Source organism: Trichomycterus rosablanca, chromosome 20, assembly GCF_030014385.1.
Source record: "Trichomycterus rosablanca isolate fTriRos1 chromosome 20, fTriRos1.hap1, whole genome shotgun sequence".
NCBI classification, from domain to species: domain Eukaryota; kingdom Metazoa; phylum Chordata; class Actinopteri; order Siluriformes; family Trichomycteridae; genus Trichomycterus; species Trichomycterus rosablanca.
Genome location: NC_086007.1, coordinates 23036669 through 23062936, shown reverse-complemented (window position 1 = coordinate 23062936; position 26268 = coordinate 23036669). Strand labels below are relative to the sequence as shown.

General features: G+C 40.7%; 1 protein-coding gene and 1 long non-coding RNA gene across 5 annotated transcripts in view; one reads left to right on the top strand and one right to left on the bottom strand.

The window, feature by feature from the left end:
• The window catches only part of LOC134334199 (uncharacterized), a 49235-nt gene that overhangs the window by 12445 nt on the left and 10522 nt on the right, over nucleotides 1–26268 (top strand). The window contains exon 3 of one of the 4 annotated variants that reach the window (XR_010015469.1): nucleotides 12823–12936. The exons of the other annotated variants lie outside the window; for them this stretch is intronic. This is a non-coding gene — a long non-coding RNA (uncharacterized LOC134334199). Of the gene's footprint in view, nucleotides 1–12822; nucleotides 12937–26268 lie in introns of those variants that run through there. 4 annotated transcript variants of the gene reach the window in all.
• The window catches only part of dpf1 (double PHD fingers 1), a 50058-nt gene continuing 27411 nt past the window's right edge, over nucleotides 3622–26268 (bottom strand). Inside the window, 9 exon segments of the mRNA XM_063016419.1 lie at nucleotides 3622–3692; nucleotides 4780–4861; nucleotides 5098–5210; nucleotides 6824–6943; nucleotides 21253–21384; nucleotides 21867–21945; nucleotides 23685–23774; nucleotides 25726–25853; nucleotides 26133–26240. Of these exon segments, the coding sequence (XP_062872489.1) occupies nucleotides 3622–3692; nucleotides 4780–4861; nucleotides 5098–5210; nucleotides 6824–6943; nucleotides 21253–21384; nucleotides 21867–21945; nucleotides 23685–23774; nucleotides 25726–25853; nucleotides 26133–26240 (923 nt within the window).

Here is a 26268-nt window from a genome sequence, read left to right as displayed (position 1 = left end):
CATGATTCGTAACAAATAAATTCATTCGCGCAAACCACAGGCCCCTCCGGGGAAGGCATCAGCCACATAATAACACCGGCTTAATGGCAACGTAATTATTAGCAGAAGACATCATTCGTGCCCTTTCTGTATTAACAAAAGGGAGTAAACACTTACATTCTGTCTGTAAATCAGCTGCAGCCCGATACATCACGACACGTGCACGTTTGCCTGTTTTTTACTCTCGAGCCTTCAGTAAAACAGTCACACTTATACAGTGCAAAGTAATTCAAATTAAAATAGCAAAAAAATATGTTCAAATTTGAATTTAAAGCTCATTTATACTGCACTTCGGTCATTCTACCACTAGTACTAGTACTGAGAAGAATGGAAGAACTGGTTTGATCTAACAGGACGGGTTTGGCATTTAAATTATCATAGTCAGTGGTGTTACAGTATGTGGTGTTACAGAAAGTGGTTTATACAGTCAGTGGTGTTAAAGTACAGTAGGTAGTGTTCCAGTCAGTGGTGTTTACAGTCAGCAGTGTTACAGTCAGTGATGTTACAGTAAAAAATGTGGTGTTACAGTCACTGGTGAGTACAGTAGGTAGTGTTACAGTGTTACAGCAAGTGGTGTTACGATCAGTAGTGTTACCGTCAGTGTAGCAGTAAGTGGTGTGTACAGTCAGTGGTATGTCACCGCAACGGTAGAGTGATGTGACAGTGAGGGATGTTACCATCAGTGGTGTTACAATCAGTGGTGCTACAGTCAGTAGTGTTACTGTATGTTCTGTCACACAGTGGTGTTACAGTAAATGATATTGCAGTCACTGGTGTTACCATCAGTAGTGTTACAGTCAGTGGTGTTACAATAAATAGTGTTACAGTCAGTGGTGTTACCATCAGTAGTATTACAGACAGTGGTGTCACAGTAAATAGTGTTACAGTTAGTGTTACAGTAAGTAGTGTGTATACTCAGTGGTGTAAACAGTCAGTGGTGTTACAGTAAGTAGTGTGTATACTCAGTGGTGTAAACAGTCAGTGGTGTTACAGTAAGTAGTGTGTATACTCAGTGGTGTGTACAGTCAGTGGTGTTACAGTAAATAGTGTGTATACTCAGTGGTGTGTACGGTCAGTGGTGTTACAGTAAATAGTGTGTACACTCAGTGGTGTGTACGGTCAGTGGTGTTACAGTAAATAGTGTGTACACTCAGTGGTGTGTACGGTCAGTGGTGTTACAGTAAGTAGTGTGTATACTCAGTGGTGTGTACGGTCAGTGGTGTTACAGTAAGTAGTGTGTATACTCAGTGGTGTGTACGGTCAGTGGTGTTACAGTAAGTAGTGTGTATACTCAGTGGTGTGTACGGTCAGTGGTGTTACAGTAAGTAGTGTGTATACTCAGTGGTGTGTACAGTCAGTGGTGTTACAATAAATAGTGTGTATACTCAGTGGTGTAAACAGTCAGTGGTGTTACAGTAAGTAGTGTGTATACTCAGTGGTGTGTACAGTCAGTGGTGTTACAATAAATAGTGTGTATACTCAGTGGTGTAAACAGTCAGTGGTGTTACAGTAAGTAGTGTGTATACTCAGTGGTGTGTACAGTCAGTGGTGTTACAGTAAGTAGTGTGTATACTCAGTGGTGTAAACAGTCAGTGGTGTTACAGTAAGTAGTGTGTATACTCAGTGGTGTGTACAGTCAGTGGTGTTACAATAAATAGTGTGTATACTCAGTGGTGTGTACGGTCAGTGGTGTTACAGTAAGTAGTGTGTATACTCAGTGGTGTGGACGGTCAGTGGTGTTACAGTAAATAGTGTGTATACTCAGTGGTGTAAACAGTCAGTGGTGTTACAGTAAATAGTGTGTATACTCAGTGGTGTGTACGGTCAGTGGTCTTACAGTAAATAGAGTGTATACTCAGTGGTGTGTATGGTCAGTGGTGTTACAGTAAGCCACGTGTGCTGTATGTCACCGCAGTGGTAGAATGACCCGTGCATTTTGTGCTGTGTTCCAGTAGGCAATGACCTTCCAGTACTCAAAACCACAGTTTTGGAAATGACACAATGATGCACCAGAGCTCGAAATTCCAGGGACAAAAATCTGAATAAAGATCACATTTTAAAGTTTAAGTAGTCAGAACATTGTTCAGGTTCATATGGCATGTGCGTTCCATTCAGACACGGGAGAGCAACAGTCTATGTACAGTAAGCGTCTCCCAAATTAAAGCTCGAGGACTGGAATGAAAAAGGCAGGCGGCCTTTCAGAAAAGGCCGCGCACAGGCGGGACTTTGGGTTCAAAAATCAGTCGCCTTAGTACATGATCACATAGGCATGCTGGTATCCCAGTAATACTCTTCTGGTTTATTTCCTTTATTTTTTTAAAGCACACTGCAATTACAAAGTCCCAGAACACAAAGCAGACTTGCAGATAGGAAAGAGCTCATTCTAGAAAAAAAAAAACAAGGCGGATCATTTTTTCTGAACTGGCTTTCTTTTAGTTCATCCAGAAAGTAGAAAAAATAGGAAGGAAAGAAAAAAACCATCATCACGAAGAATCTCGAGCACCCAAACTTTGCCTTGTCTTTTAAATATGACGCCTAGTTTCACAGTTCCGTACAAATCCTCGCACATACTGTACACGCACGGACGCAACTTCCCTCCGAGAGGGTCACGAACACGTTATTGCGAATTAAGTGTGCTTTTTTAGTTTTTTCCCCCCCGTTCTTAAAAGTTTGAATCCAAAACAACAGTACAACATGCATTCAAGGTAGTAATAAAAAATAAAATAAAAACATTATCGCCCCGTTTTTGAAACGAGGCTTGACGTTATTTGTTACTATACAGCCTAGCAAACACAACCGGACAAAGAAAATCTTATATTGGCTTTTTCAGAAGAAAAAGGCAGGCGGGAATAAGTTTCATTTTCGATGCGGTGTAAGGACCGCTGAGCTGAACCGGCATGCACCTCAGACCTCCATGAGCTTAAAGCGGTCTCCATTCGACGTCGAATGGATTTGTACTTCCCACGGCAGGTTATAAAACGTCTCCCGATCTAAGGATCGAACTGGGTGATGTGTTGAACTCCGAAACGTAAGGTCGTGCCTCAAAAGAAGGTGAATTATGTATTAATCCATTAATCTAGGTGAAGATTTAACACGCTTTCGTGTAATTAGTCTGAATAAGATCAATTCCGGTGGCTAAATATGGTTCTTGCTGGTGTCTTCTGGCTGTAGACAGAGAGTGGGTGGTGCGGCAGCTAAGAAATCGCAGCCTCGGTGCTTCTATTAAAACGCCAATGCAATCTCGGAGATCTCGTGGCATTTTCTCTCTTTAAGTGCCCTCTTGTACCAGCCTATTAACTGCCTCTTCACTGATGAGTCGTTACTCCAAGTACCACCAAATCACGCCCTAGTCTCAAGCAATGATAGAACATATAATGAAATTTTACACAGCGCCAGGTAAACAAGAGGACCGTCCACCATGCAATGGGACCTGTTTGCTCCTTAAAACAAATAGCTGGTAGTACTCAGACGGGAGAATTTGTGCACATATTTGGTCGTCCTTTAAAATCTGCCATGTCGGCGTGCGGTGATGGGGCGTGGAGGAAGAGGCCGAGTGGTCGCGATATGATGAGGAAACGTAGATTAGGTCAGCGTGATGTACGCTGAAGCCTTCTCCTTGAGCTGCCGCAGACACAGGTGACAACTCCAGCTACCTGCGCAAAAGAGACCATTGTTGATCCTTCTTAGACAACTCAAAGACGGTACTAATAATCAGGGTTGGGTAAAATAATTTAATAAATGATTTATGGCTGAATATTTAATAAACAGTCCTGAATGTGATCAGTAACATTTAGTATATATTTACAATATAATTAAAAAAGTCACATATGGGTGGTTGACATTCCTGATTTTACCGTAGTCAAAACCGTAGTCAAATAAATTAAGATGTGTTTTTCCTGCTAAGGGTTTTACTGCTTAATTTCACGGACCTTGTTTTTCACAGCAGTTATTAAATGACACTCATAAATTGAATTATACACCGACTAGGCATAACATTATGACCACTGACAGGTGAAGTGAATAACACTGATTATCTCTTCATCACAGCACAGGGTGGGATATATTAGGCAGCAAGTGAACATTTAATCCTCAAAGTTGATGTGTTAGAAACTGGAACACTGAGCAAGCATAAGGATTTGAGTTTGACAAGGGCCAAATTGTGATGTTTAGATGACTGGGTCAGAGCATCTCCAAAACTGCAGCTCTTGTGGGGTGTTCCTGGTCTGCAGTGGTCAGTTAGTTATCAAAAGTGGTCCAAGAAAGGAACAGTGGTAAACCGGCAACGGGGTCATGGGCGGCCATGGCTCATTGATGCACGTGGGGAGCGAAGGCTGGCCTGTGCGGTCCGATCCAACAGACGAGCTAATGCTGGTTCTGATAGAAAGGTGTCAGAATACACAGTGCATCACAGTTTGTTGTGTATGGGGCAGCTAAAGGGGGACCAACACAATATTAGGACGCTGGTCATAATGTTATGCCTCATTGTTGTAGAATAAATGGAAGCTACAATACACAGCACACCCTACAGTAATGGTTGAATGTAAACCTAGAACATTTAGCAATGGTCTCAAATATGAAAATTCTCATAAACCAGTTGTTTTAAAGTGCCCCCTCTGGAATAAAGTCATAATATATACAGTATAATGTAAAGTCATCAGGTTTTTCTTTTTCCCATTGAGAGCTGGACTATATAACAGAGGGTCAAGCTATTGGTATGTAAAAATAAAAAAAAACACATACCTTCTGGAGGTTCAGCCATTGGGGGACTTAGACAGTACATATGGTATCCTCGATCACAATCGTCACAAAATAAAAGCTGATCCTGTAGTCAAAGAAATGGAGACAGAAAATAATTATAAAAAAATTAGTGTCTTAGATCCATGATTTTCTTTCTCATTTCTTTTTACAATGTGCATATGCGCTTGCATCGTAGCTAATAATCCGTCTTAGACTAGCACACAAGCGCAAATGTCAGAATGTGTTTAGGAAATCAAAGAGTCGGAATTATTATTCATGGTAATGACTCGATCGAAGGTCGTTTGCCGAACGGTAACTTACGTCATTCTCAGAGGTGCCACACAGGCTGCAGGACTTGCACTCGATGCACTGCCAGCGATAAGTCCTCACCGCTGCCGTCATGTTCACTGTAAACTGCAAGCAGGATGGATGACCTAGAAGGACAAAAGCACACTGGTATTAGAGAGGAAGGTTGGGTATAAGCTTATATAGAATAGTCATTTGGCTGAATAGCACTTTTTATGGCGGATTACCCTAAATAAAGGCTGCAACTTTTTCATTACCTAATTATACATTATATCATTTTAATTTGTTGTATTATAATTGTAAAATAGTTAATCATCAGCACTAGTGGTCTCAGCTATTATAAATACGATGTAGAACCTGCATTTCGGAAAACGTTCAGACCTTTTTTAAGACTTGTTAATTCTCTTAAACATTTATTTAAGTGACAAACTAACAAAAACACAGAATAGATTACCAATATTTTCACTGGCCTGCAACACACTCAGATAAAAGGTGAAACCGAGATGTGTTTACCCCGTGTTACATCACTTTTTCTGCTATTCTCTTTCAATCGTTTGGAAACTGAAGACACTAATTGCTGCAACTTTGCAAGTAAAATTTTTGTCAGTTCTTGCTTGATACGAGACTTCAGCTGCTCAACAGTCTGTGGTCGGCATGGTCCGATTCTCCTCTTCATGATGCACCATGCATTTTCAATAAGAGACAGATCTGGACTGCAGGAAAATAACCTAAATATTCGATGAATGTTCCATCTGTACCTAGCCCCGTCCCAACTATTTTTCTCAGTGTATTGCAGGCATCAAATCTGAAATGTGTTTATGTTTACAAAAATACAAAAATGGTCAATTATAACATCATCATTTTAACAAATAAAGAGAAATAACAAATCACATATTCTTGTTTTTATAGCAGTTGACAAAATGACCCAACTTTTCTGGAAATGGGTTTGTATTAACTGTGATGTTAATAATCATGGAGATCAAATCATGTCAAGGCCTCAATAGAGTGTAGTTGGAGGTAAGTGAGTGTCACTTCAGAGTTCGGGGGGTTAGAGGTATTTATGCAGCAGCCAATCAGATATTTCATTTGAAAGCTTAGGAAGAGTAGGCCTGGGTTATATACATTGGGAGCAAGCCAAAAGTCTAAGACCACTTGTAAATTGTTTAACTTATAAGGCAGATAATTTGGACACACTACTTAGACAGTGATTGTAGCAATTGCATCAGCACAGTTTTTACATACTAAGCTAACACAGTCAGTTTATCGCTTTAAATGATGGCACCCTAGTAGGCAGCATTTAAGGTATCTAAGAATTTAGACATGCCTTCTTCTCTTGTGTGCATGTGGAATTCAACCCTCTTGAACTCAGGTGTTTCCAGTCAACACGCTTTGTGAAGGGTATCTACTTTACTGTCTACACCAGTCCGAAAGCAGTTAGCAAGGATGGCAGCATAGATGCTGGCGACCACTGAGGACCATTTTAAATTTTATATATATAATTTTTTGCTTTATTTTCATTAACAGCTTTATCTTGGTCAGGGTTCTGGCAGGTTCAGATTCTCCAGGAAACACTGGAGACAGGGAGCCAATCCAACCCTCAGACACAGCCAATCATATCTGTGTAGACGCCCGACCGGCTGTTTGCATCTCTTAAAATCTCAGTTGTGGTGGGTTAGCATTAAAAAAAGTTGCACCACCCAAGTGCCAAATAAATGATAAAGTGATAAAATGATCACCACACCTGATCGGCCGCAATCCGCACACGAGATGAGATCTTCTGGGCAGCCCGTCTTTTTGGACCCTCCTAGGCAGAAGTCACAGTAGCCGTTGGGGATGACCGAACCATCTGCTGCTTTTTTGGCTGTAATAAGACAAAAAAAGAAGAGAAAATAGTGCATAAGAACTTAAACTCACACGAAATGTTAGGTCTTTGTGAGCACTACATGAAAGGTGAAGCCTCTTTTATAGATCCGTAACATGGGGCAACAGGGGAACATGCTATACACCAAATCTTCCTAGACTAAACAGGACTGTTTAGGTGCACATGACCAGTGGCTAGCATAATACACTGCCCAATAATTATTTGGCTTCTTTATTAGGCTACGTAGCTTTAAAAGAAATGACCCATGTGAGAAAATTAGCTGTCTTTATATTTTCCAGTTCCATTTCAGTAGGCATGCCTCCAATTGTTCCCTGGACTGTAGGAATATGTAGCAGGGAACTGGGGGGAGGTGGAGGGTAGGATGGTTGAAGTGTTCCTACCTACTGGGAGGCCCGAGGCTCTGTTAAATATTGTCACGGGAACAGAGGGAGAGCCGAGAGCTGAGAGACAGGTACGCCGCAGGAGGCCACTGTGTTATATCATTAACAAGGGAAACAAGCTGGTCGTCGGCTTTCACACCCAGTTAGTTACACACCGGCTTCACATGATCACAGCTGAGTGCCTCTGTCTGGCTTATAAGGGCTAAATATGGGTACAAAAAGGTACTTCTGCGCACAATTGAATAATAAGAGGATTTTTTAAAGAGGAATCTAATGTTCTTAGACGAGCTCTTGCATACACACAGAGCTGGAGGATGTGGAGAGTCTAGGTTCTCTCCAGTGAGGACATTAATTCATCTCACTCCCCTGAGATTCTATCAGTCGATTAAATGGAAGGGAGGTGGGGGAGTGTCGGGTTAATTATTTTAAGATTCCATGGGTCTGTACTGCGCTCTAATTCTCAAGAGAGAAAACAACATTGGTTCAAGATAAGAAGACAGAATGAGTATGTGCTGTCCAAAAATGTGATCTATATGTGCAGCACAGAACCTTCATTTATTCATTGTCTGTTTTACTGTGGCTTTATCTTATTCAGGGTCGCGGTAGGTACAAATCACCAAGCAAAAGGTAGAAAACACCCTAGGAGGTCGCCAGTCCATCACACTGAAAAAAAAAACTAATTATACGCTGTATATGTTGTGGCGACAGTTTGAGGAAGGCTCTGTTCTGCCCGAGCGTGACTATGCCACTGCACACTAAGCAGAGGCCGTAAAGACATGATTTCAATCCCATTAAATCACTTCTGGATTAACTGAATTGAGGTTTTCAAATATTTAATCCTACACATGCATCACTGCATCGGTAGGATAGAGCAGGGTTTTTCAAACCTTATGTGGGTTGCGAGCCAAAAAAAAAAAAAGTCACATAAATAAATGAAATAAATACATTTTAACAGCCACATAAACACGAAATTAACTTGTCCACGTATGCCCCCATGTGGAGGCCTTACGATACAACAGTGGGACCAGATTGCCACAGTTTTTATTAATTAATTATATTTTCCTTTGTGTTTCATTTTGATGCATCATTTGTAGAGATGTAACAATGCACCACAAGACAGTTAAAAATCGGTGCACATGTGCCACGATTCGAATCAGTTATTCAATTAAGATGAATCAATATTCACTTTAAACAGCAGAGGGCACTGGCGCTATTCACCTCGCCTGGTTGACGGCACTTCACAAAGTATTTATGTGAGGCTACTTTCTTTATTTGTATTATTCGTTTATTTATGTAATGTTGGATTTGTTTTAAAATTTCATCTCAGTTTTTTTTTACACAATAAGCATTATTTGGCATAGTTTGTACCTACCTCAGAAATAAAAGGGCATTGATTATTTAGATCAATAAAAGATAAGCACAAATACAGTTTTTTATTTTATTTTTGAAGAGAAATAATAAAAGGAAACTTTGTCATAATTTGTCTTCAATTTCATTTTGTTTAAATAAATCGGGAACAAATCGTATCGTGAATCCAGTATCATGAATCGTATCGCATCGTGTATCATTACATCCCTGATCAGTCGCTTGAAAAAAAGTTGTGGCGTTATCCATGGTCCTGACACACGTTGCTGCTAACAACAGAGAAATTATGGAGCTAAATTGAGGACAAAAGTCTTAAGAGTCAACTTTAAAAATACAACATGAATTCTGTCCCTAATTTGGAATGGGGGAGTGGCATCAACAGAGAGGGGCAAGAATTTTCAAGAAGTTTCGAACATGAAGCCTCGCACCGTCGCTGGATGTTCTAGGTTTACATTTAACCATTAAGTTAGGCTGTGCTGTGTATTGTAGCCTCCATTTATTCTATCATTTAATTTATGAGTGTATGAAATCTGTGATTTTCGAAAAACGAGGTCTGTGAAATTAAGCACATTTTCCTGTGAAATTGGTAGGGCCCTACCTATCGTGTATATGCAATATTCCCATCTTTTTATGAGCAATATTCCTTCTGTTTCTCTCTATGACATATAGAAAGTGTACTTTGTTACACCAGACTTTGTTTCTATTTCATATTTTATGTAGGTATGTCAGTAGTAGTGTGTTGCGCGTGAGAATGAGATGCTGTGGCACAAAAATGTCATTGTATTTACAGTGTATCACAAAAGTGAGTACACCCCTCACATTTCTGCAGATATTTAAGTATATCTTTTCATGGGACAACACTGACAAAATGACACTTTGACACAATGAAAAGTAGTCTGTGTGCAGCTTATATAACAGTGTAAATTTATTCTTCCCTCAAAATAACTCAATATACAGCCATTAATGTCTAAACCACCAGCAACAAAAGTGAGTACACCCCTAAGAGACTACACCCCTAAATGTCCAAATTGAGCACTGCTTGTCATTTTCCCTCCAAAATGTCATGTGACTTGTTAGTGTTACTAGGTCTCAGGTGTGCATAGGGAGCAGGTGTGTTCAATTTAGTAGTACAGCTCTCACACTCTCTCATACTGGTCACTGAAAGTTCCAACATGGCACCTCATGGCAAAGAACTCTCTGAGGATCTTAAAAGACGAATTGTTGCGCTACATGAAGATGGCCAAGGCTACAAGAAGATTGCCAACACCCTGAAACTGAGCTGCAGCACAGTGGCCAAGATCATCCAGCGTTTTAAAAGAGCAGGGTCCACTCAGAACAGACCTCGTGTTGGTCGTCCAAAGAAGCTGAGTGCACGTGCTCAGCGTCACATCCAACTGCTGTCTTTGAAAGATAGGCGCAGGAGTGCTGTCAGCATTGCTGCAGAGATTGAAAAGGTGGGGGGTCAGCCTGTCAGTGCTCAGACCATACGCCGCACACTACATCAAATTGGTCTGCATGGCTGTCACCCCAGAAGGAAGCCTCTTCTGAAGTCTCTACACAAGAAAGCACTGCAAACAGTTTGCTGAAGACATGTCAACAAAGGACATGGATTACTGGAACCATGTCCTATGGTCTGATGAGACCAAGATTAATTTGTTTGGTTCAGATGGTCTCAAGCATGTGTGGCGGCAATCAGGTGAGGAGTACAAAGATAAGTGGGTCATGCCTACAGTCAAGCATGGTGGTGGGAATGCCATGGTCTGGGGCTGCATGAGTGCAGCAGGTGTTGGGGAGTTACATTTCATTGAGGGACACATGAACTCCAATATGTACTGTGAAATACTGAAGCAGAGCATGATTCCCTCCCTCCGGAAACTGGGTCGCAGGGCAGTGTTCCAGCATGATAATGACCCCAAACACACCTATAAGACGACCACTGCTTTATTGAAGAGGCTGAGGGTAAAGGTGATGGACTTGCCAAGCATGTCTCCAGACCTAAACCCAATAGAACATCTTTGGGGCATCCTCAAGCGGAAGGTGGAGGAGCGCAAAGTCTCGAATATCCGCCAGCTCCGTGATGTCGTCATGGAGGAGTAGAAAAGCATTCCAGTGGCAACCTGTGAAGCTCTGGTAAACTCCATGCCCAGGAGAGTTAAGGCAGTTCTGGGAAATAATGGTGGACACACAAAATATTGACACTTCAGGAACTTTCACTAAGGGGTGTACTCACTTTTGTTGCCGGTGGTTTAGACATTAATGGCTGTATATTGAGTTATTTTGAGGGAAGAATAAATTTACACTGTTATATAAGCTGCACACAGACTACTTTTCATTGTGTCAAAGTGTCATTTTGTCAGTGTTGTCCCATGAAAAGATATACTTAAATATCTGCAGAAATGTGAGGGGTGTACTCACTTTTGTGATACACTGTATATGCTCATAACATTCACAACATAAAACTGCAATAAACAAGCTTAATGTGCTTGGTTAATGTGTGAAATAGAACAATATGAGATACAAAGTGGTTACACAGCAATAAAGGTACTAGATTGGTAAACAGAAAGTCACTGGTTCAAGCCCCACCATTGCCATGTTGCCATTTTGGGGGGTCTTAAGCAAAGCCCTTAACCATCAATTGTTTGGATTGTATGTGGTCATAAGTATAAGTTGCTTTGAATGTAAATGGGTGGATGGAAGGATAGATGGATGGATGGATGAATCAGTCTGGTCCTTCAGTTTGAATCAGTCTGGTCCTTCTTCCCTATCCATAACTGAGATTTCTTTGCCTGCAGAATTGCTGCTCACTGGATGTTAGTTCTTGCACCATATTGTGTACATTCTAAGAAAATCAGTCCATCTAGCACCAAAAATTCCGAAGTCACTTGTGTTTTTTAACGTAAACATTAACTAAAGCTCTTAACCTGTGCTGCTACCAGATGACTGAATCATTGGATAATTATGACTGACCTGAACTGAGGTGTTTCTTATACAGTAAGAAGTGACAGAACAGTGTGTACGCATTGGCTGTGCATTTATGCAAATAGCAGAGACCAAATCTGTACTTAATGTCTGCATAAGATGAGTCATACTGAGAGAGGCGAAGGTGTGGGACGCAGGTTTGGAGGATTGGGTAACTGTGCGGAGAGAAAGTGACATAGTGCAGGAATGTACTTCAGTGTAAATAAGAAAGCAAGCATCTCTACGGTATTCACATGAGAACATTACATCTATTTTTATAACTACTGTATGGGTACTGAGCACTGTGCTAAATTACTGTTTACTTCCAGTATGTAGGAAAACTTTTATAACCATGTACTGTCTGGCTTCAAAGCCGTCAGATCGACTCCCTTGTAATCTGAGGTTTTTAAACAGAGGAGCAGCTTTTAGGCTGGGTTCTGCACATCAGCATGGACGATATGGACCTGGGTTTGATTCTTCCGTCCAGTCATTGACTGTGAAGAGTTCCTCAATACATCCCAGTGTGCATGTGGTTCACTTCTGGGTACTTTGCTTTCCTTGTGTGGGATATTCTGCTGGCACACTAGCACTGGGATTCTGAACTCCCAGAGTTCGAGTCTCACCTCTGCCTCTGGACGGCAGACCTGGCAGTGCCTGCAGCAGACAAATTTGGCCACTAGTCTGCAGGGTGGAAAAAGACCAGACTGAAAAAGAGAATAGGGTCTTCTAGGCTGTGTATGGACCCTGGTTAGCAGTCCAATGCCCCTGTACAAAGGCAGAGGAATACCAAAGTTCAGGTGAAGGTCGGGGTCGGTTTGTTATGGTGTGCCCCAGAAGTGGCGTGATGTCCGTAAATCCACATTATGCACAGGGTGTGTCAGTTGATGTGATTGGGGTCTTGGCTGGTTCTAAAAAGGTTCCATATCATTCTTTTTTCCAGGAACTGAGTTGTCCCAGATGTCCACAGCAGCCTGTCATATTGTGACAACTAGTTTTCAATTCTTCGCTATCCCGGTTCTGTCCACTTTCTCCACTGTGGGCTGGGGATGCTTTTGTGTGACTTTGTTTATTTGCACTTGCAAACAGTATTACAGCTACAGTATTGTTCTATCTTGATTAAAGCATTTGCACTCGAGTTCTATTTCTCTCTTGCAGGTGCATGTCTTCACTTCATGCTTCAGTACAGAGGCGCGACCCGCCCCGTTACAAACAGCGGCAGTGAGAAACAGTGTTGTGACTCTTCCACACCAATAAATGTATTTTTAAACAGTTGGATTTTAAACTGTTATGTTCCAAGAACTAATTTGAGACTGTTGGCAAGTCGTGTGGCAAAAAGCACTACAGGCAGGCTGTTGTTTAAAAAATAATCAACTTTTAGGCTTTAACAGCTGCATCACACCATCTGTCCTTGATTATTTTTATCATTTATACGCAAATACATTTTACAATTACATGCTGTAATGCCAATCCAGACTGTTTTTTTTTTTTTTAGAAACGAAGAACCAATGTGAATCTGTATTTTTGTCCTCCTGTCAACAACACAAGCACACACATACACACACACTTTCACTGCCTTATGCAATAAATACACTAAAAAATACATAAATAGACAAAAACATGCAATTTCACAGTGATTCAGCACTCCTGTTACACAAACTCCATTTCCAGAAACACCCTGGGTAGAGCACCAGCCCATTGTAGGGCAGACACTCAAACACATTCACACATTCAGTACTGTTTTTCTGCTTACTTGAGAGGTCAGAGTCATCCTGACTGCTTCTGAAACTTGTTTTTCACATATTGACACAGATGTTACTTATAAAACTTGTTTTCGCATACTTGAGCGGTTGCTACAATTCGTCAAATGGCCACCTGTCCTGACTCTTTTTTAATGTGTTGCAGGCAAAATTGGTCAGTCAAAATATAGAAAACAGTCAGTCAAAGAGAACTAACAATCACAAATTCTTCTTTCTAACTGCATTTTTATTGCAACTTTATTCTTTTTTTTTGGGGGGGGGGGGGGGGGGGTGGGGGGGGGGGGGTATGGTGACAATAGACTAATTCCATGTGTTTCTGCAGTCTGTGATACAGAACACCTACTTCACATCCTGCTGTTTGTATCCGTTTTCCAGTGCAGCACTTGTCCAATTACAGGGAGAACACAGGCAGAACAACACACTTCACAGCTTTCAAGTGTGTCTGCAGCCTCATGGGATTTAAAAAAATAAAGACGAGGAAAAGCACCGCTAAAACACCCCCCCTTCCCCCCTCCTTTTTTCATTTCAGCATTTCTACCCATTTCTCTATTTGTAGTCTTATCAAGAACCATGTAAGAGAGTTTGTTTTAAAGGTGTGTTTTACATACAGTTTTTTTAATTAATGAAGTAAGATCAAATGAATCGATATAGAGGCTGGAATTTAATCGGGATATTCCACTAGCACACCAGCACTGGGATTCGAATCCCAGGATTTTATTTCTTTTTTGTAAAAATCCCCAATCAGTTTTGCATTTCCACTGTAAATCATAAGAAACGAATTCCAGATCTGCTAGTTCCTCTCAAATAAATAGCAGTGCATTCATACTTTCATTAATCTCACAAAAAAATCCCTCCTCCATCACTGCTCACTGCGTAAAGAGCACATTGGAATTAAAACAGGACAGGGCACCTACTGCAACACATTAACTGATGCAGCCATGCAGATTAATGTAGAGACAAAACCGCACATACACACAAATAGCTTCAGTACCCTTAGCCCAGATTTATTTCCTGCATATGTTGGCATAATAACTTTTTCTGGATTGCTGCACAGCCTGTCTTTTTTGTGACAAATGAGAGAGTCTCTGTTTCTAATATTCTACCTGCCTGCACAATCCTACCAGCCAGCATTCATATATTCACAAAAAAACAAAAAAACAAAAATAATAATAACACTTGCAACAAAACGTTGCTGGAAGGTTTCACCTGGGATTGTTTAATTCCATATATAGCTTCCCCACATAATGCATTGCTGTCTCAAAACGTCCAGGCAGCAGGTCGAGTTGCACGTCACACAAGGTCTTAGCCACAATGACATTTCAAAGGAAGGGAATGGAGAGCTTTTGGTGCATAATAAAACCCGAACTATGTCACATGAACGTGCATCTCGACCCTAAGACACAGTGAATTTTCACAATAAAATCTGATTTTTTATTCGAATCCCTATACAAATGGTATCTTGAATATTCCAACATACCATAAAGTTTAAATGATTTATTTTTAAAAAGTCTATAAATAGTCTCAAATGACAGGCTGTGGAGTTCTTAGTGAACCATACTAAGCCAAAGGTATCTGGACATGCGACCATCAGCTTGTTAGACATCTAACTCCCAAACCATTAGCATTAAAATAAAGCCAGACCCCCATCCCACCTTTTGCAGATATATCAAGCAGCATTTGTAATTTCACTCATTAATGTTGCATTAGAAGACCTCATGTTTTTTGGTTGAGGTCAGAGCTTTGTGCAGGCCACTGTAGTTTCTTTTATGAACCTCACTTTGTGATCAGAGAAACAGTCAGGCTAAAACATGAAAAGGCCTTCCCCAAACTGTTACCACAAAACTAGGAATATATTATTTATTTTATATAGAATAGAATAAAATGCCTTTATTTGTCATACATACATATACAGGTGTACAGTACAACAAAATTCTTTCTTCGCATATCCCAGCTTGTTTGGAACTTGGGGTCAGGGTGCAGGGTCAGCCATTGTACCGCGTCCCTGGATCGGAGAGAGTTCAGGGCCTTGCTCAAGGGCCCAACAGTGGCTGCATAGCAGAACTGTGATTCGAACTCTCAACCTTTCAGTTGATAGCCCAAAGCTCTACCCACTAGGCTACCACTGTCCACTTAATTGGTATTATACATTTGCTATTAACAGATTAGGAGGGTTGTCTACATAGACTAGGATATACTGGATGTGCACATCTACAAACCCCATTTCCAAAAAATTATCTTACCATTTAGAATTTTCTCATGTAGAATCTGATGCCTGTAATACACTCCAAAAAGTTAGGACAGAGGCAAAAAGGTGAGGGACTCATGACTGGGTATAAAAGGGGGATCCAGCAAGGGATCAGTCTGTACAACCAATGATGGGTTGTGGCTCACCACTTTGTGCCAAACTTTAGGAAAGAGTGCCAAAGATTGTCAATGCAAGATTGCAAATTATTTAGTCCTACACCATCTACTGTTCACAATATTGTGAAAAGATTTAGGGACTCTGGAGAGATCTCCACAAACCACTGTTCAAAGTGTGTGACCTTTGAGCTTTCAGACGGTATTACATGAAAAAATTGTCATGTTACTGTGATAAATATAATCACTCAGGAGTACTTCAGAAAACCATTGTCATTCGACACAGTACACCGCTGTCTGATGCATCAAATTTTTCATTGTTTTTTAGTGTTATCAGAGATCAAAAGTGACATTTTCGAACTTGGCTAAAACAAGTACAATCAAAAAAGACCTTCTGGTCAGGTCAGTCATGTTGGAGCGGTGCTACCCAAAAAAATTCAACCAATTAGAAATAAACCCTAAACAGGAGGTCAATCAATTGCACAATTGGCTGCTCTGGACTGCATCCTGATATAATTAAGTATGTAAATGGGTGAGTCAGTGTTGTGTTGCAATGGATTTGCATCCTTTCCAGTGTTTATTCCTGTTTGTATGTAGTGTTTTTATATGGCTCAAGACATAACGTCACCTTAAATAGGACAATACAGTATCTGAAAATGTAGAGATTGTCCTAGAAATTTTTTAAATATTTGGACAAATTTTAATTGTAATGGCCTAAAACCACCTGTGGACTAATTTACACCACACCTGTAGTAAAAATCCCTTTTTTTAAAAGGCATTTATTACTAGGAACCTGTATAGAACTTTAGCAGAGGACTTTGAGGAATGACGGTATAGGTTTGTTTAGAAAGCCATATTTTGCTTCCTGTCACCAAGCAGCACTGAGAGTAGCTGCTAGACAAAAGACAGAGGTGGAGAGAGCAAGCCGGGTGGGGGTGGTGAGGTTATTCTGATATATCTCAAATTACTTTTCGAATCCATTCCCAGCACCGCAACCCCCAGCCCTTCGTCTTGCTTCTAATACGGAATAGCAAATGAGCCAGACTGCAATATCATTCACCCCCTGTTCTCCCTGACCTCATACATATGGAAAATCATAAAGAGAATTCTTATTCTCTCTATCACCCTCTCGCTTTTATGTTTCTGCCAGACACACACAGACACACACACACACACACAAACACACACACTCCTTGAAGCTTGGGTATCTGGAAACTCTGTGGCCTGCCCTCCCTTTTTTTTTCCTGAACTCAGATGTACATATAACAATGCATTCTTTACAGCAGAAGTCGGCTAGCTGGCCGGTTGCCATGGCAACACCATCGCTAGGCAACGGCCGCTGCTCTTGCCGCTTTGTGCCGTACGGGCGTGTGAAGGAGCCGGCAGCCGAGCCCGAGCAGTTTGGGCCGGGCCGTGTCCCAATCGAATTTCTAGACTAGCGAATAACATTACACAAGAACATGCATTGTTACCTGTCATACAAGTATTAAATAACATCAGTTCTATAAAAATTCATATAATTCATATGCTTTCAACACTTTGGGGAAGGCCCTTTCCTGTTCCAGCATGACTTTTCCCATGTGCACAAAGCAAGGTCAGTTAAGTTCCACATTGGTGTGGAATGGAGTTCTGTTCTCAATGCCAATCTTTGAGATGAAATACAGAAATACAGACACGGTAGAAAGAAACACATATTTCACCATTTTTGTTTTTGTCATTTGATTTTAAATGAAAAAAATGACATTTTTACCCATCAGTGTACATTTAAGTTCGAAAAAAAATTAAAAATGAATTAAAAATCAGAAACTAAGCTACTTAGACACTTTATTTAATACTCTGTAGAAGCCCCTTTGGCAGCAATTACAGCTGCAAGTCTTCTTGGATGCGTCTCTACAAGATTTACCCACCTGGATTTGGGCATTTTGTCCCATTCTTCATGGCACATCCCCTCAAACTCTCAAACTGTCAGATTAGACTAGGAGTGAACGTCATATTAGCCTAATGCTTTTTTTTTGCTGACACAGTGGTTGCTGTTTTGACAAGGAGTTCAGTTTCCACTTTATCAGACCACAAAATATTTTTCCTAACATTGTCAAAAACCTTTACAAGCTAATCTGTGGCTAAGCGAGTGTTGGAGGGCATGTGACAGCCTAAGAATTGTGGTAGCGGCAGTGACAAGAGAGACATGAGCTCCCAATGGCCACAACTGGATTTAGTGAAAAAGGGGGAAAATAATAAAGAATTGTTCAAAAAAAAGAAAAGCTGGAAATAATGTATATAAAAGGGAAATAATAAACTTGAATCACCACTCACTCCAGCTACTCAATCCACCACCCAGTGGCAACCCAAAGCTGTCTAGAAAGAACCAAAGAAAGACAGGCAGAGTAGCTGACCAAAAATTTACACTTCCCCTAGCTGAGTCCAAATTACACTTATAAAGAGCTGTAATGCTTAATGTTTAATGAGAACAGAACTTTCAGTCGATCTGCACCTTCACCCCCTGCTTGTCAGCATAGTAATAGCATTGTAACAAGTGGGCATGCTAAAATTTTATTATAAAAAGTTTTGTTTTGGGCAATTAATATCTGTAAATCTATCATTTAAGTACAGTATTTTTCAAAAGCAAGAATCTCAAACTGCTGCTTTGCTCAGCACTTACTCATCAAAGTGCAAATGTGAGATGAATCTGCATTTGTGTGGAATAACCATCAGATTCACTCTAAAAGCGTCCACATGTATCTGTGTTCAGCTGGTTTCACTTTTAAACTTGTGTTACAGCTCGGGGTTCTGAGAAATTGTGAAATCAGCTTTTCCAACAGAGTCTAAAACGCTTATCATGAAAAAAAAAGCTTAATGTGACTTAATGTATTAAAGGAACGTCACAGGAACACTAAACCTCTCTTAATTATTACTGCTTATAAGTTCTCTCCACTAATTAAATTTCTCGGTTGTTCTTTTAGTACAATAAGTCATGTTAAACCACCACACTCCATAGGAAATAACGGCACAGCCAGCGCCAAAGCGGTTTTGCTTTACTGAACTCACTAAGGAATACAGTATTCCAAGATCAAGCATCTCCATGATTAAGAAGCATCAGGAAACAATACAGAAGTAACAGTAAAGTGCAGTTATAAGTGTATAAGTGTAAAAAACAACCCCATTATTTCACATTCACCTAAAATATATGCTGTTCCACGTGACCATGGAACGCATTAACAGGTTTCCCATACATCCTTTTTGGAAAAAATACCTTGAAACTCAACGCCTTTAGAACTCAACGCCACTCCCAGAACCAACTGACGTTGAGTTTCAATTCAAGCTACCACTGTGTTGGTATAATGACAATAAAGCTAAATCGAATTGAATTTTTATTCAACAAACTTGCTTTGCTGACATTATTTTAAGACGTAGTTTACTGTGGTCTCCAGATTTTCTTCAGATATTGTCACAATGTTGTCCTGGGCACCTCCAACTGTTCCAGTCAGGAGCTCTTCTATGTCATTACCATTGGAGGAACAAATCAAAGCAGCAATCATGCTACTGTTATATTTCTCACTGTTTTATTCAGTGAGCGTGTGAGGGAGCCGGTTAGAGCTTTTTGGAGACCAGTGTGCTGCAGTATAACGCAGATATAAATATCATAATATGGGAAATAAATAAAATAGAAGGATGTGCAAATGTCACACAAAAATGAGAAAAAATAAAGAATAGTAATAACAATACAAAAACAAACAAAGAGCATCTCTCTTCATTTGTCTCGCTCTATTTTCCTACTCTCTCATTCCCTCTCTCTTTTTTTCCCTCTCTCTCTATTTTCTGCCCCTCTTTTTGCTGATTGCCCTACCTTCTCCATACCCCACAGCCTGAATCTCAGTCTAGACCTGAATCCATCGCAGGGCGCTCTATGTGTCTGCGGGTGCGAGCGTTGGGGGAAGGGTTTTCCTCTTATCTCGAACTACCCGAGTCACAAAATCCAATTTTCAGGTGCACATCTAGAGGGGCGACCTCCAAAGCAAACACCAAGCCTCCCATTCCCCATTCCCCCTCTCCTGCCCCCCCCCCCCCTGCATCACATCAAATGCCCACCACCTCTGAAGCCCCCCACCACAAACACACCCAAGGCTTCAGTGCCTCATATGAAAAAGAATACGAGCGGGCATGAATTTTAATGGAGCTTCTCGTCTCCCGTCGACCGGTTTCATTTCAGCCCCGGAAATAAATAAAAAGTAAAAGAAAAAAAAAAGAAGATAGAAGGGTTGATAGATGAATCTTGCATTAAAAGCAAAAAAGAACCTAGAAGACACATGGCGAGAGAAAGATTGACAGAGCCAGACAGACAGAAGCAGAAATTGGGAAAGATTTAAGAGCAGTAGTGAAAAAGACAAAGAAGTGAAGCGGGAATGAGGAGACAGCCAGCGAGACGGAGACGAGGAGAGAGAAAATGAGAAAATCTCATCTCTTGGCAGAATAATCCGTCATTTATCAAACTGATTGAAAAAAGGAGAGAATTAAGAAAGAAAGAGGCAGGGCACTAAACCCAGCCAAAATAAAATAAAGACAAAAAGGCAGAGCGAAAAAGAGAATGTCCGGTTCTGATTTTTGTATCGTACAGCTCGTCTGTGTGTCCACATTTCTGTTTGGGTTGAAATATTGCATGAATTATGTATGGCTGAGATTTTATTAACACCCCATTTTATTAATAATATTGCTCATGGAGCTCTGTGGAAATGTGTACATAACCTGGCAGAATAAAAAGGCATCTTCTTCTAGCACAAAAGTAAGTGGACACCCAACCATGAGCTTGTTGGACATCCCATCTTTAAAAAATAGACAAAACTACATTTTAATATGGTGGTACGATGGCCAAACAGCAAGAAGGTCCTGGGTTCTATTCCTAGGTGTCACAGGTCAGGTCCTTTCTGTGTAGAGTTTGCATGTTCTTCCTGGTTTCCTCCCACAGTTCAAAAACATGCAGTCAGATTAAATGGAGCTACTAAAATTGCCTAAAAACTCCTTCTCACGCAATGTACTCCATTATCCCCCATCTTTGTGCAGGAGCCAATGATCAGCCAGCAGAGGTCATAATTGCAGCAGTTATTAAGAATAGCATCCGGTAATCCAACCCAACGGACAAGCCAATCGTTGTCCGTGTAGGCGCCCAGCTGGCTGGTAGCAGAGCTGAAATTCAAACTCACTCTCTAATGTGCTAGTGTGTTTTTACCGCTGCACCACCTGAGCGCCTTTTTCTGGGCTGTTTTTGGCCAACTGGACCCCATATAAAGAAGTGTTCTGTGTACAATGCAAGAACCAACAACTTTGGGATGGATCAGAATGCCCACTGTGAGTCAGACCTCATCAATATCAAAACCCAAAATGACTAAATTAAAGCAAATTCCTGCAGACTAGTTCAAAATCTAGTAAGGACAGACCAGTGTGAGTGTCATTAGCTTGGTGGTGATGTGTGACATACGCTTGTGGTTGTTCTTGCGCTGAAAAGGCAGGGTGTGACGTTCAGTGTCTTCTTCTCCTTCCTCGTCCGCCAGATGTGTATGAGTGTAGTGGTAACTTAGACCTGGGCGGTTCTTGTAGCGTTTGCCACAGACTAAAATACACACACACACACACACACACACACACACACACACAGAAAATAATATTAATATACATGACAGATGGGTATTATAATTATTATTGAATATGTACAATTATTGAATGAATAGATCTCTTTTCCCACTGCTTTACCTATTCAGGGTCGCGGTGGGTACGATTCACTGGGGGAAAGGCAGGAAACACCCCGGACAGGTCGCCAGTCCATTGGAAAAGCATTAGACTGTGATCCACCAATGTCAGTACATTGGTGGATTGAGTAGCTTGCATGCCAGTCTCAGTCGCAATTCCACCTAGCACTCCCTCCCCCCACATCCATTTTTGTTACAATCCAAGCAAATAATGGCCCTGTTCAAAGACCCAATAGTGGACCTTGGCGGTAGTGGGCTGGACCCAGCAACCTTTTGCTACTTAATCCAATACTTTAACCCCTAATATATCACTGGCCTGTCTTGTCCGGATGCAGGCAGTACTTACTATCACACACGTATGGTTTGTCCCGATCTTCTATGAACGCTGGCTCTTGTCTTTTCCTCATTCCACCGACCCCACATGCCTGTCCAAGACAAAACCAATACAGAGTCATTTACAAATACGGTACCATACTAGCACACCAGTGTTCAAGCTCATGAGTGTATATATATACCTTATATGTATATATGTACCTTGACACTCAATGTCAATTGGTTCTGGGACTGGTGACGAGTTTAATATAATGGATATTTTTTCCCAAGGATGTATGGGAAACCTGTTAATGTGTTCCATGGTCCCGTTTTATTAGCTTCACTTACCATATAGAAGCGCTTTGTAGTTTTACAATTACTGACTGTAGTCCATCTGTTTCTCTACATACTTCAATGGTCAGAACCCCCACAGGACCACTACAGAGCAGGTATTATTTGGGTGGTGGATCATTCTCAGCACTGCAGTGACAATGACACTGACATGGTGGTGGTGTGTTAGTGTGTGTTGTGCTGGTATGAGTGAATAAGACACAGCAGTGCTGTTGGAGTTTTTAAACACCTCACTGTCACTGCTGGACTGAGAATAGTCCACCAACCAAAAATATCCAGCCAACAGTGCCCCATAGGCAGCGTCCTGTGACCACTGATGAAGGTCTAAAAGATGACCAACTCAAACAGCGGCAATAGATGAGCGATTGTCTCTGACTTTACATCTACAAGGTGGACCAACTAGGCAGGAGTGTCTAAAAGAGTGGACAGTGAGTGGACACGGTATTTAAAAACTCCAGCAGCGCTGCTGTGTCTGATCCACTCATACCAGCACAACACACACTAACACACCACCACCATGCCAGTGTCACTGCAGTGCTGAGAATGATCCACCACCCAAATAATACCTGCTCTGTGGGGGTCCTTTGGGGGTCCTGACCATTGAAGAACAGAGTAAAAGCAGGCTATAAAAGAATGTAGAGAAACAGATGGACTACAGACAGTAATTGTAGAACTACAAAGTGCTTCTATATGGTAAGTGGAGCTGATAAAATGGACAATGAGTGTAGTGTTATGGCTGATCAGTATATATATATATTTACTCTCTCTCTAAGGTGTTATATCTAGACAGAATATGTTCTAAATTCAAATATTATTACAGAATGTTGTGAAATGGAAAGATGATGTAACACAGTGGTAAACGCGCCCCTGTACCTAAAAACTGTAAACACAGACAAAAACCTGAACTTTTTTCTCTAATCAATGCTTACACACCATATCTAAAGCATTGCAGTAATTCTAAAATGATCCATCTCTACACTTATTTACTCACCAAGTGGGTATGTGGGTATTGTAACACCTATAAGCCGGGAGTGTGTCCCAATTAACGGTACCAAGGGTGTGAGATTCACACAGAAACTGCTGATGAGGAAACTGAAAGGTTTCTTTCTTCGTTCTTTCTGCCCTACTTGCACGTCCCTGTTTGTTTTTTTAACATGCCAACTAGGCTGTAGCCATGAATTAAACATTGAGGAGGACCGAATCTACGGGAGGTGGTGGTGGGGGGTTACTGCCAGTCTAAAACATTCATATATCAACAACTAATGCAAACACTAATAGATTCTAACACTACACAATGCTAGTGAGTGTAATGTTTATTTATATTTTTATACATGTGGGTAAGACACTGAAGCGTTACTATACATCCTATACTATACATTCTAGCCCCTTGCAGTTATCTCATAGATTTCAATGGATCTTGTCTTTGAGCCTGTTTTGGAGGAAAAGCCTAATGCTAAGTTTATTTTTAATTGAGGGGGTTGGAATGGCAGTTGTTACATACCCGTCCTTTGGTGCGGTTCTTACGCTTGGGCACATCCTCCTCCATTTCTTCCACATCCAGCTCATGCGGAAAATCTCCCACCAGTAGCTTCTGCAAAGACACATCCAGGCAGGCAAATCGTCAAACTAGATTTAGAAACGTTTCTGCCAAATGTAAATGTGTATAAAAATGAAGAGAATAGATTACTGGATACAAAGTGAACTACAGCAACAATGTGTGTTAGCTGTTTAGCATGGGAGTCTCTCATGCTTTTGTTTGTGAGCAGTAAAGGTTATGGAAAGTGATGGTTTCCTGGAGAAATTTTTCTGCAATGTAGCATGACGTATGCCTGTTTGCTTCCAGCTAGCACCTGCTACACATCTGAACTCTTCACCAATTTCAGTAGTTTCTATCAATTTTGGACATAGTGATATTTATATTTAGTATTATTCAGTGTATTTTACAGTGTTCGTTGTTTTCTATAGTGTTTTAGTTGTAGGAGAAACAGCCCATTCAGTGTAGCACCAGCGCTAATGTTTACCACAAAGCTTTAGAGTTATTTTTATTAGAATTAACATCCTCATAAACTTCACTGTGCCTTTTTATGTTTTATTCTTCTGTAGCCAGCTTGTGCTTGCAAGCATGACTGGCTAACGTTGCTAAGTAAATAAAAAGAACAACTGAACAACTGAACAGCTAAAATACTACATACAACAACGAAAGCTATAAAATACCCTGACATAACACTAAATATAAATAACATATGTGCAAAAGTTATAGAAAGTATTGAAACAGGTGAGGAGATCAGATCCCACCAGGTAAATCGTCAAACTAGATTTAGAAACGTTTCTGCAAAATGTACTCTACATACAAAGTACCTGCTACACATCTGTTTCAGTAGTTTCTTTCAATTTTGGACATAGTAATATTTATATTTAGTGTTATTTCAGTGTATTTTATAGCGTTCATTGTTATATGAACTGTTTTAGTTGTTCGATTATTCCATTTTATTCAGAGTAACAGCACACTCAGTGTAGCACCAGCGCTAACAGATTAACTTTAATCATGGCTCTTTTTATTCACTAAGCTTTGAAGAGTTGCCAAAATGAAAGTTAGCAAAGTTTACCACATATTTTTATTAAAATTAACATCCTCATAAACTTCACTGTGCCTTTTTTTATGTTTTATTCTTCTGTAGCCAGCTTGTGCTTGCAAGCATGACTGGCTAACGTTGCTAAGTGAATAAAAACAATTGAACAACTGAACAGCTAAAACTGCATACAACAACGAAAGCTATAAAATACACTGAAATAACACTAAATATAAATAACATATGTGCAAAAGTTATAGAAAGTATTGAAACAGGTGAGGAGATCAGATATCTAGATGTGTAGCAGGTGCTAACCGAAGGTAAACAGACGTAATGTGAATCACCTGTCTTTCCAAACTAAGTTCATGAAAGTAAACACAGGATTGATATTCATTTAACATTGCTGATTAATTTTAAGATCTATATATTATTTGTTTATAAATATTGGTGGGTACTCTGTAAGCTCCCGTGTTTACTCAATATGACACAATACAACAATTGTGATTTTAGAGGGTTAAATAAAGTTAAATAGTTTGAATCATGAGCATGGCGACCACACGTTGATAAGAGCTCCTGAGAGAAAACGAAAGCCTTCTTTGAAATAGAAACACAAGAATACGAGATTACAGATCTTCTCCCAGATCAGCCTGAGGTCTGTAGAGCGTCTCTTAATTGAAGTGCAAAATGGCTAATTGTCAACCCCCAGGATAGATGTCACGTCTGGAGAGTTTGCGAAAGTAATGACAGCTCATTCAGTCTGGTTCACAGGGACGTACAGTTACACTCCAATTCGCAATCCAGCATGCAGTCTGGTCAGATTCGGAATGTCTACATCCATGTCAATTCAGGGCTATGCTATACGCTCGACATCATGGACGTCTCTCATTTCATCAAGCTTGCTTGGACATTTATTAATACTTTCTGTGTACTGTAACCAAACATACGAGGGTTCTCACCCTCATGAGTCCTCACCTGACACTCGCTCATGGCCTCCTCTTCCTTAGTCTCCACCTTCTTATCTAGGGTCTCTCCACTGAGCAGAGACTCTAGCACCGGACCCTCGGGAACACCACCCTCCTTCTTCAGGGCAGCCTCATAGTCTAAACACACACACACACACACACACACTTACTAAGTACTCACCGCAATATCAATAATCCCACAATTAACTGAAGTACACGTGCACAGCTTTTCAAGCTGATTTGAGTAATTGGTCTGAAATGGCTATTTATTACATCCCAGCCGCCACCCGTTAAATGAAAACCTCTGTAAAAAGACCCATTTTACAAAATCAATGCACCCACAAAGCCACAGCTGAAACCACTCTCACCTCTCACCCGATTAGCATAGCAGATAGCCTCCTAGTATCCATTTCTTACCTATCTTGAACTCGATGGGTCCCAGGCGTGGATCGTCTAGGATATTTAATCGTTTTTTTTTACGCCAGCAGCGAGCCGGGTAGGTGTACAGCTGCCCCGGAGCTACACCTGGAGCAAAGAAAAACAACCACGGGTG